Below are 11,958 nucleotides of genomic sequence, written 5' to 3'. Positions count from 1 at the left end.
AAAAAGGAAAAGAGCAAGACTGTAGAGGGGTCAAGGCCAGATGTCAAAATCTCTGACAACCCAGCAGCATGTCATTTGACTGTCCCAGGGCTCCACAAATGTACATGTCATATCAGGGCCTGCAAGACTGTCACTAAGTCACCTTCCAGAACAGCTGCTGCCCTGGGTATGTGATATACATCAATACTTGATACATAAAAAGAAGATCCCATGCTGGATAATCCACCTATTCTTGTTCACCCAGAGGGGCATTTCCAATTCACAGCCAAGTCCACCCCTAAAATTGTCCAACACTTCTCAAATGCTCTTTTATTTCCAGCCAGCTACATATGGCCTATGAGACTGGTCTGACAGAGCCAATGTAGGGCTGTCCCTCAGCCAGTTGGCAGCAGGTAGGGCTACAATCTGTGCAATGAAGACAGCACTTCAGTGAACAGGCACCTTCCCCAGACATGACTCTTTGGAGCCAACTGAGAGCCTCGGCCCCAGCACCAGATGCTCTTTTATGCCAACTGCCAACTACAGCCAAGGAAGACTGGCATCTAGGGGCAGTGAATGCAAAGCACTAATTTTATTCCTGTTCTGGTTACTTATTTTAGGAGCTCTGGTAGCTTAGTGCCTAAGGCACCTGATTGCTAACCAGAAGGCTGGCAGTTCAAACCCACCAGCCACTCCTCGGAAGGAAGATGGGATAGTCTACATCCATAGTGATACTGCCTCAGAAACCCAAGGAGGGGTTGCTATAAGTTGGGTCTGACTTGACGGCAGATAACAACAACAACAACAACAGTTACTTATTTTAGTTTTTATCTATGCATCAAATCCAACGTTTTTCTTTTATGAAGGGCCACAGGTTATCCTTTAAACAACTAGACTTCAAACACTGCAAGCTAAGCATGAAACAAGAATGAGCACTGGAACTCAAATATTAATATATGCATCCTTATTGAAGTGAAACAGTAATAACTAAATGGTTGTGGATGACTTTTCTGTAGAAAGAGACACAGATTTTCTCTTACCCTCCCATTTTGCAGTCTCCAGTTCCACCTTTCCAGGCTCTTACATACTTTGGATTGGCCAACAGGGACACTGGATTAAAGGTTCCACTTGCAAAATACGGTCCCACTGGACTCAGAATTACAAAGAGCAGGGCTTTGGTTGGCTTCTTGACTCCAAGGGAAGGCTACAATCAAGTAAAAGTAAGCACAGTTGTAATTTAAAATGTAGATATCAGCCTTCAAGTTTAGAATAGGTCTGTAACTATAACCCAGAAGGGGTCATCTAATAACAGTAACTAGTACATCTAAAGTTGATTCACACAAAGACTGATAGTCTTATATGAAGAAAACACTGAGCATAGAATCCTTAAGTTTCTTTTTGCTTTGCTTTCTGAGCTGTTAGGATTTTAGAGGAAAAGCTAATTTATAACTCTTCTCTCCACCTTTGTTAGTAGGGCAAGCACATTTTGTTAGTAGGAGAAGCATATATTAACAATTAGCATATTTTAACAATATAACATCTTTCAATGTCCTATGGATTGGGTATTAGGAAAGTGAAGAACCCAGGCATGTTCTTTTGGGTTGAAATATAAAATTTGCTGCACTAACTTCCCCTCTGGCTCACAGCCTAGTGGCCCCTTCTGCATGTCAGGGCCTCTATCAGGAGGTTGATTAGGGGAGTGTGCCATCATCACACCTGACGACGTCAGGCACTAGATAGCAAGTGTGTAGCTTCATAGGTATTAGAGACGCCAGACAAGATCAAAGCCAAAAGCCAAACTCACTTCCACTGAGTCAGTTCTCACTCATACCAACCCTTTAGGACAGAGTAGAACTGCCCCATAGGGTTTCTAAGGGTGTAAATTTTTATGGAAGCAGACTGCCTTACCTTTCTCCAAAGAGCAAGAGATGCCTTCAAAAAAGGCAGATGATCAATGACTCTGGAACTTGTACCATAAATAGCAAAACAGAAGACAGCCTTTCCCCAAAATACTGGGGAACCATAAACCAACAATGCAAAATCATACAAATTCCTCCATCATAAAAACAGTTAAAAACAATTAGGATCAATTGTTCATTAGAGAGAAGATTAGAAAACCAGAGGAATGCTTTGAGGCTAGATATTTTAACAGCAAAAAGTTATTGTGCTATCCTGTACAATTTGAGGCTAGAGGAAGTAAGAAAACAAGTTAGGACTATGATGTTAAGTGTCCTGGGATACAAGCCACTTGTTGCATCCAGTCTTCCCTAGAGCTTGGTCTGCCTGGAGGGGCTGTCACAGGAAGGATGAGAGTAAACAAAAAGAGCATCAATTCCAGCTGATGTTGTGGTTATTTCATGTTATATGAAAACTGTCTGAAAGGGAACTTTAAGATATTTTTTCTGAATTATACTTCCCCACATTGCTCACTGCCCCATGACCCTTCACCTACTGCTACCAAAGATTATCAAGTATTAGGTAGGTGAAATATTCTTAAGCATAAAATGTATGTATGTGCACACTGATGTTACCTGAAAAGCATGCAGCACTTTGGAAATGGATGTCAACACCACTAGCACTACGCACAAAGATGAGGACCAGGCAGGTCTAAGGACCACAGAGAAAACGGAGGATGGTTGATCCATAACCAAGAAATTAGTCAGCAATATCAGTATTTGGTTTTTTATTTGCTTGTGTCTATTCTTTTATGTGTGCTAGAGATAAAAGAACAGCCCTACCAATAAAGGATAAGGAGCCTTAAAAGTCTCATTTGCCTGTTTAGGTCTCATTGTTTGGTAAGGAAAAGCTCAGGATAATATGCCTATCTGCCTTTCTTTCCAGCTTTGATAAAACTTGACCATCACATTTCTGCAATTTATTTACCTATCACTTAAGTATGTATAATGATACTTTTTCCATTTCAGGGATGCTTGGAAGCTTAATATTTTAAATCTTTTTATGGACTCTTGTAATGGGGAATAAAGAGAAGCTTCTCAGTAGAATTTAGAAATAATAAAATTCAGGACGTAGTCAATAACTGACATAGTGTTATGGACTGAATTGTGTTCTCGAAAAATGTGTTGAAATCCTAAACCCCATACCTGTGGATGTAATCCCATTTGGGAGCAAAGTTTTCTTTGTAGTACTGATGGGGCTATATCTGTTTAGGATGTGTCTTAAATCCAATTACATGTGAGATACTTAAAAAGAGCAGATTAGACCAACCAGCACACTCAGGGTATAGACAGATGCCATCTGTAGATTACTAAGGAACACAGCAATGCTGAGACAACAGAAGCTTAAAGAAACAAGGATCTTCCCAAGAGGTGAAAGAGAGAGGAGAGCCTTTCCCCAAAGCTGATGCCCTGAATTCAGACTCCTAAAAGGAACCCTGGTGGTACAATGGTTAAGCTCTGAGATGATAACTGAAAGGTCAGGGGTTCAAACATACCAACTGCTCCATTGGAGAAAAGACTCGAACACCTGTGCCCATAAAGATTTACAGTCTACCTGTGGGGCTGTTCTCCTCTGTCCTACAGGGTCACTATGAGTCAGAGTAGACTCAACAGCACACAACAACAAGCCTCCAGAACTGTGAGAAAATAAAGCCAACCAACAGTGGTATTTCTGTTACAGCAGCATGAGGAGACTAAGAAACCTAGCTTCCAATTTTCTGAGTCAAATAGCTCGTTTGGAAACCTGATAATGTTTTATTAGGCATCACATTGATGCCCAGGTCTTTTCTATCTCTGAACTCATGTATTTTATAAAACATGAACTATACTAAAAAAATTATAATGATAATTAATCCGTCATCCATTATTTTTTTTTCGGAGATAAATTTCATCTTTGCTATTCTTTTCCCTGGTTTTAAATTACAGTAAACTTGCATTTATTCCACTAGGTGGTAGTATAGAGAACACAGATGGAAAACAATAATTCTATGCATTAAAACTACTTCTAGAAAAATATTAACAAACCTAGACTAGAATTTTTTAATGTAGAGAGAAAATATTAACAAACCTAGACTAGAATTTTTTAATGTAGAGAGAAAATGTGTATATATGTACTAACATTTTATTTTCTGAAATTTAAGCAAGGTCAATTTATGCTTTATAAATGCTTCAAGAACTGGTGTTGATTACAGATTAGTCAGCTTCATCCTTAAATGACTACTTCCATTGTCTTTTCTTGAAAAGAACTCTGTGACTTCATTAAAAATGGTCACACTGCTTCAAGATTAAGAATAAATAAAATGTAACTATATCTAACAGGAAGGGAGCTTATTGATTAGGTCTGCATCCACTCTCAGAGACCATTATTTACTTCTTTCTTTTAATTCTCCCTTTATGCTGGAAAGCAATTTAAATTCTGTGCTGCTACTGCGTTTAAGAGTAGTTTATTATATATTAATCAAATGGCAGTGGACAAAATTCTGTGATGACAAGGTCAGGTTTCTGATCAAATAAAGCAATAGTCACATAAACAGAGAAAAAAATGGAAGATAATAGCTGATAAGTTGTATAGGTCAGTTCCAGTCATTCTTACATCCTTATGGACAATTTGATTGATTTCATGGTCTCTACCTTTTCTATTTGTTTCTTAGGTTATTTAAATACATAAGGAATTGAAAAAAAAAAATCCATGAAAAATGAAGGGTATAATATTTCAGTTGCTAACTTTTCAAGGGACCACACTGATTTTGAAGTTGAAATTCTCAGGTGTTAAAAAATAAAAGGACTTGTGCATCTTGGAAATAAATGGATATAAAAGGGTATTAAATATCTTTGTATATGCATATTATAAAGGACTTCTGGTGGTGTAGTGGTTTAAGGCATTTGGCTGCTAACCAAAAGGTCAGTGGTTTGAACCCACCAGCCACTCCACAAAGAAAGATGAGGCTGTCTTCTTCTGTAAAGACATACAGCCTTGGAAACTCAATGGGAGTTGCTAAGAGTCAGAATCAACTCAATGGTAGTGAGTTTTGTTTGGATATTTTATGTATATTATACATATATTTTGGGAGCTTTGGTGGTGTAGTGCCTAAGGCATTTGACTGCTAACCAGAAGGCTGGTGGTTCAAAGCCACCAGCCACTCCTCTGAAGGAAGATTGGGCAATCTACTTACATAGCGATATCGCCTTGGAAACCCAAGGAGGGGTTGCTATGAGTCAGATCTGACTCGATGGCAGTGGGTTCTATGTATATTTTATACATAATGATAAGACACTCTAGTATGATAGGAAATAAAAAGCCATGTTATAGTGAAAATTACCTCCTTTGTGAGTCAGCCATAAAATTACTTTATAGAAAGACAGAATTGACAAAGTTATCTAAATAATGGCAGAAAGATAACTTAGAAAGAGAGCTGAGAAAAGTACTATTAGTCCATGTTTGGGTCTGGAAGGCAGGATAAGACCTGTGAGTAATTCTGCCTAAGTAAGCCAAATAAGTGACATAGAACTAGGATAATTGGAAGCAACATTTTCCAGAAACACTGGCCTGATTTTTGTTCCTGCTGGTCCTTTAAAAAGATCAAATAAAAGGAGAAATGACAAATTATATTGTAATGAGAGGTGCTATGAGGGATTTAGACAGGAGCAGCAATACATGTGGGGCCTTGAATGTTGTAAGGATTACAAAGCAGAAGAACACCAATTCATGAAGTATTTATATAGGGGAAATTAGGAGTTCTAGACCAGGAGCTCTGGTGGTGTAGTGCCTAAGGCATCTGACTAACCAGAAGGCTGGTGGTTCTAAACCCACTAGCCACTCCTTGGAAGGAAAACTGGGCAATCTACTATCTGTAGAGATACCACCTCAGAAACCCAAGGAGGGCTTGCTATGAGTTGCATCAGCTCGATGGCAGTGAGTTTTTTTTTGTTGTTGTTTATTTGTTTAGTGAAAGACTGGGTCCCTGTGTGGCAAAAATGGCTAAGCACTAAACTATAAGCTGAAAAGTTGGTGGTTTGAACTCACTCAGAAGCACCTCAGAAGTCACACCTGGCAATCTGATTCCAAAAAAGTCACAGCCATGAAAATCCTATGGAACAGTTCTACTCTGCACACACACAGTTGCAATGAATTAGAATCAACTCAACAGCAATTAACAACAGTGAAATATTAAAAATAATAACAACCTTCAATATTTATACACTGTTTTTGACTTTCAAGACATTTTATCTTCATTATGTCATGTAATGTAGGAAGTTACTAATTATAATTCCTACTAATAAATGAGGGAAACTGAGGCTCAAAAAAATAAATTACCCAGTTTCAGTTATTTAACTCAAAACTTTCTACTCTTACTTCAGAGCTCTTATCATTATACCAAAGATTTTTCATATGTAAAGGAGTGATCATGACTGCTTATAGGGTTAGTCTGGGGAAAAAAAAAGAAAAAAACAAACTCACTGCCATGAAGTCAGTTCCAAGGTGGTATCACTATGGAAGTAGATTGCCCAACCTTCCTTCCAAGGAGTGGCTGGTGGGTTTGAACCATCAGCCTTCTGGTTAGCAGTCAAGTGCCTTAGGCACTATGCTACCAGAGCTCCCTTTCAACAAAGAGCAACTGTTATTATTGTCAGTATAAATAATAATTGATAATAGTAATAGTGGTAAAAACAATTAATATTTTAGTGCTGGGAATGTCAACATGCAGAACATAAAGATGATTATAGACTGTAGAACTAACTACTCAACACTCACTGTTGGAATTATAGAAAATGGTCATTTTGGAAATAGACAAAGATTATTATACTATCTGAGAAATGCAAGTTGGTAAACTTCAAATCAGTCTGTGGGGAAAAGAACTTCACTTCATCCAAACAATTTGGTCTTGGTCCTTGTCCCTGAAATATAACCTCTCAAAACTTAGAATATCCCCAGTGATTTAAGGATCTTTGTGAGCCCGCCAGATTATACCTGAAGACGTATGCTGGTGAGGTGGCTCAAATGCAGACTAGCCATTCTTGAAAGACCACCTCCTGATATCAGCTAACCTGGAGGAAGGGACATGATTCAATCACTCATGCTTACTTAATGAGGCACCAATAAAGGATCTGAACATGGAAGCTCCATAGCTTCCTGGTTAGGAAAATACAGCTATGATACATGGGAAGGTAGCATGTCCCAAAAAGGGACATAGACACAAGGTGTCGGGAACACTGCTAAACCCCACTCTATGTGTCTCTTAATTTGTATTCTTTTTATTGTAATTATAAATAAAGCACTTTACTGAGTCATTTTCTGTGAGTCATTTTAGGAAATTATTGAACCTAAGGGAGTAACTGGACCCGACTCATAGTGACCCCTCCTGGGGTTTCCAAGGCGGTATCACTACAGAAGTAGATTGTCCAACCTTCCTTCCGAGGAGTAGCTGGTGGATTTGAACTGCCAGCCCTCTGGTTATTAGTCAAATGGCTTAGGCACTACAGCACCCGAGCTCCCAATTGGACCCAGTAGGTCAGAATTTAGGGTGTCCTGAAAACTACAACCTTGTAGCTGGTATCTGGGGTTGGGCAGACTTGGCAGCCTGGAGGACTGTGTCCTTTAACTTGTAAGGTCTGATGGAGCTCTAGATGATTAGGGTCAGAGGAAAAAGTGCAGCATGTAGAATAGAGTGGAACAGAAGTGGAACAGAAGGGACAGAATTGATAACAAATTAATTTGGACCAATCACACGTTTGTTGTCAGAAGTGGGGATTTAATTTTTCCCATTATAATCTTAAATATACATTTTACCATGGATTATTAAATAAGTGTCAAGAATACTTGATAAGGAAGTACTTAGGAGGTGTTGGAATAAGTCACTTAGAAAAGCAATGCTTCATTTTCTTTTCTCAAATGACCGTAGATCAAAGGTCAGCAAACTTCAATCTGCTGTCTGTATCTTTAAGAAAGTCTTATTGGCATACACTTATCGGTTTATGAGTAGTCAACAGCTGCTTTGTGCTACAGTGGCAGAGTTGGGTATTTGTACAGCCTACAGAGCAAAAAACAATTACCATCTGTCCTCAACATAATTTATCTGAAGTGAAATAAAAATCAAAACCAAAATAAGAATGGATAAAATTAATAAGTCTGACAATACTAATGTTGTTAAGGACTTGAAGCAAATGGAGCTTTCATACATGCCGGTTTACTCCTAGACATCTTAATTTCACACGTTACAACTGTCGAGATAATAAATTTTTGCTGTTTAAAACCAACCAATTCATCCCAGTTTGTTACAGCAGCCCCAGGAAACTAATACTGTAAGTAAAACACTGTGTATTACTATCCTCCAGCATAGAGGTTAAGGGTGCAAGCTCTGAAGTCATACATTGTCTGATCTGAAATTATTTTAGGCAATTATTTTACTTCCATGGCTCTCAGCATGGGATAACTTCATAATGTCAGATGATAACGACAGACTGAATGACTGTACTTCATCAAAGGGAACCAGTACTATCCTAAAGAGTAACAAAACTCTTGGGGTAGAAAAGTAAGTTGGGCTTAGGACATCCTTCTGGGAAATAATAACTCTTTTAGTAATTCTCTGGGTTGTCTATTTTCAAGCTGTTCATTGTAACCTTTTTGAGGTAGCAGGAAATTTCAATCTCAATAGAAGTGGTGCAAAATGTGGTAGATGCCCAGAGTGGAGAACCATGCAGCTGTTAGAAGTGATGGAGTAGAAAGACACATAGAAACCTGGATAGAAATGAAAAGCATGGTGCTGAGGGAAAACGGTAAAAAATGGAATGAGATCTACAGGTTAAAACCATTTACATAAATTAAAATTACAGGCATATTTAAATATACATATAAACCAAAAGGATATTCATCAATATATGAGAATGATTACTAGTTGGGACAGGTGGAATGAGAGTACAAAATGAAGACAGAAAGGAATAAGCAAACCAAACTCAAATTCATTGCCATGAAGTCGATTCTAGCTCATTGCAACGCGATATACAGGACAGAGTACAATTGCCCCATAGAGTTTCCAAAGCTGTATATCTTTACAGAAGCAGACTGTCACATTTTTTCCTATGGAGCAGCTGGTAGATTTGAAGCACAGACCTTTAAGTTAGCAGCCAAGTGCTTTAACTACTGTACCACCAGAGCTCCTCAAACAAACAGAGAGGAACCTTGCATGGCCCATGATGGTAAGTGCCATAAACTGAGAATAATTAATTACCTGCTACACTGCAACTCCAAAGAGTAAAAATAAAGGCAACAATAATCACCCCCTGTGATAACACTGAAATGCATAAAAACAGCCTCAAGAGTCAGCACATGGGTAAGAGTGGCCCAATAATGAGCTGATTAAAAAAAAAAAAAGAAGCTAAAATCAATGGAAAGAGCTGGTCCTCTGAAAATAGACTCAAGGTTTGAAAATACTAAGAAAAGACTGCTGATATAAAATAAACTAAGAGTGGCATGGAAGTGAACCTTTAATATTGTTAATAAAAAGTACAACTTAAACATATAAACCAAATAGGACTGCTAAACAATATATTAAAAATGTGGACAATACAATACCTAAGATAACAATTACAAATTGCTGCTGTGCTAACTGGTATTCAGATCTGCTCAGATTTTCTTGGTTACACAGCCTAATTGTGAAGAAAAAAAGTGGTTAGATGCCTAAGTACAAATAACAAAAGGTAGTGAATAGAGGGCATCGTTTTCATGGGAATTGGTATGAATATATGTTAAAATAGATGGGTGATATGAAGATTTTACAAGGTGATAAAATGAAAGATATGTCTGTGAAATGTATATGTTCTTAAGCTTCATGTGCGGAAGGATGGTTGGTATCCGTAGTGATACCGCCTCAGAAACGCAAGGAGGGGTCACTATGAGTCAGGTCCAACTCAATGGCATATAACAATAACAAGAAGCAGCTTCATGTGTAGTGACTCAGAAATCAGGAAGTGGACCAGATGAGGCTGATAAATCTGACCTCTAGCTCTGCTGCTTCCCACTCACAAAATGGTGGTGGAATTATAAAAGGCAAACCATTAATGGATTTCTAATGCAGGATTTCTTACTGATGGAGTTCTAATGAAGTTGTGAATGAGGACACTGCTTCTGTGAGATGTTTAAGACATTGTCCTGCATTATTCAGATAGCATTCTGTGCACCTGAAGTGAGTTTTAACTAGGATTGCTTCTCCGGTTGAGCTCAAATCCAGAAATTTATTCAGGGAAAATCCAAATGTAGAAGTGTAAAGTTAGTTGAATATGAGGAACTAATCAAATTCTACATCCGCTAATACCAGTCTGTCTTTGAGTACACCTGAAAATTCAAATCTGCTTGCTGATCTGTGGACAGCCTGGCACTCTTCAAAGGAGCCGGGTGGGCTAACTCCTGACAGCCTATAGGGTAGAAAGATCTTAGCATCAGACTCTACCCTTTTCAATGACACTATTCTTAGCCCTGATATATTTTACTATTGTCTCACTCTATCACTTCTCAAATGGAGTAGGATGATGGACTTCATCAAAATTAAAGAATTTTGGTCATCAAGGGCTTTATTAACAAAATGAAGAGATAACCTACAAATTGGGGAGGGGAGGAATTTTTGGGAACCATATAGTTGATAAGGGTTTAATATCCAGAATATATAAAGACCTGCTACAACTTACAAAAAGACAAATAATCCAAAGAGGAAGAAGGCAAAGGATTTGACTAGATATTTCTCCAAATATATACAAATAACCAACATCATTGTTGTTATTGTTTTTATATGCTGTCGATCTGGACCTGACTCATAGCAACCCCTCCTTGGATTTCTGAGGCAGTATCACTATGGAAGTAGATTGCCCCATCTTCCTTCCGAGGAGTGGCTGGTAGGTTTGAACTGTCAGCCTTCTAATTAGCAGTCAAGTGCTTTAGGCACTACGCTACCAAGTTTCCACCAACATCATTAGGGAAATGCAAATCAAACTACAAGGAGATACCACTTCACATCTAGTAAAATGGCTATAATTAGGCAAAGAAAAAGAAAGAAACTAACAGATGTTGGCGAAGATGTGAAGAAAATGAGACCCTCTTGCCTTGCTGGTGGAAATGTAAAATACTGTAGTCTCTGTGGAAAATATTTTGAGTGTTCCCCAAAATGTTAAACAGCAATCCCATTTTTAGGTATATACCCAAAAGGACTGAAAACAGGAACACAAACAATTACTTATATACCAGTGTTCCTTGCCACGCTATTCATAATAGCCAAAAGGTGGAAATAGCTACAATGTCCATCAACAGATGGATAGATAAACAAAATGTGGTATATGCATGCAATAGAATATTACTCAGCTATAAAGATAAATGAAGTCCTGATACATAGTACAAAGGGATGAACCTTGGAAACAACATTCTGAGTGAAATAAGTTGATCACAAAAAGACATACATGATACCATTTATATGAAATATCTAAAATAGGCAAATACATGGTTACCAGGGGTGGGAGAGAAGGGAAAAGGGTAATGCCAAGAACCACTACTTAGGGGCACGGAGCTTCTGTTAAGGGTGATGGAAAAATCTGGAAACAAATAGTGGTGATAGTTGCACAACAGAATAAATATAATTAATCAACTCATTGCCATCAAATCCACTCTGATACAAAGTGACCCTATAGGACAGAAAAGAATTATCCCATAGGGTTTCCAAGGCTGTAAATCTTTATGCAAGCCTACTACCTTATCTTTCACCTGCAGTGTGGCTGGTGGGTTCAAACCACTGACCTTTTGGATGGTGGCCAAATGCTTTTCTCACTGTGCCACCAAAGCTCCTTATATATAACTGAATATAATTAGTATCAACTAATATAATTAGTGTCAATAAATTATCAATGAATAGATAATTAAATATACTTAGTGTCAATGAATTTTACATGTAAAAAATGTTTAAACATCAAGAAAGCAGTATGGCGATTCCTTCAAAAGTTGGAAATACAAATACCATTTGACCCAGCCATCCCATTACTAGGTATA

General features: G+C 38.0%; 1 protein-coding gene across 1 annotated transcript in view; it reads right to left on the bottom strand.

Annotated features, from left to right (window-relative positions):
- BCAT1 (branched chain amino acid transaminase 1) overlaps window positions 1-11,958 on the bottom strand; it is a gene marked incomplete at its 5' end in the record, with an annotated part of 56,559 nt that overhangs the window by 34,384 nt on the left and 10,217 nt on the right. Inside the window, one exon of the mRNA XM_042781782.1 lies at window positions 1,020-1,183. Coding sequence (XP_042637716.1) covers window positions 1,020-1,183 — 164 coding nt within the window. The remainder of the gene's footprint in view (window positions 1-1,019; window positions 1,184-11,958) is intronic.

The sequence above is a fragment of the Orycteropus afer genome, unplaced genomic scaffold (genome assembly GCF_000298275.1).
Source record: "Orycteropus afer afer isolate SDZICR_OR568_19922 unplaced genomic scaffold, OryAfe1.0 scaffold00171, whole genome shotgun sequence".
Taxonomy (NCBI): domain Eukaryota; kingdom Metazoa; phylum Chordata; class Mammalia; order Tubulidentata; family Orycteropodidae; genus Orycteropus; species Orycteropus afer.
This window is presented reverse-complemented; position numbering and strand designations above follow the sequence as displayed.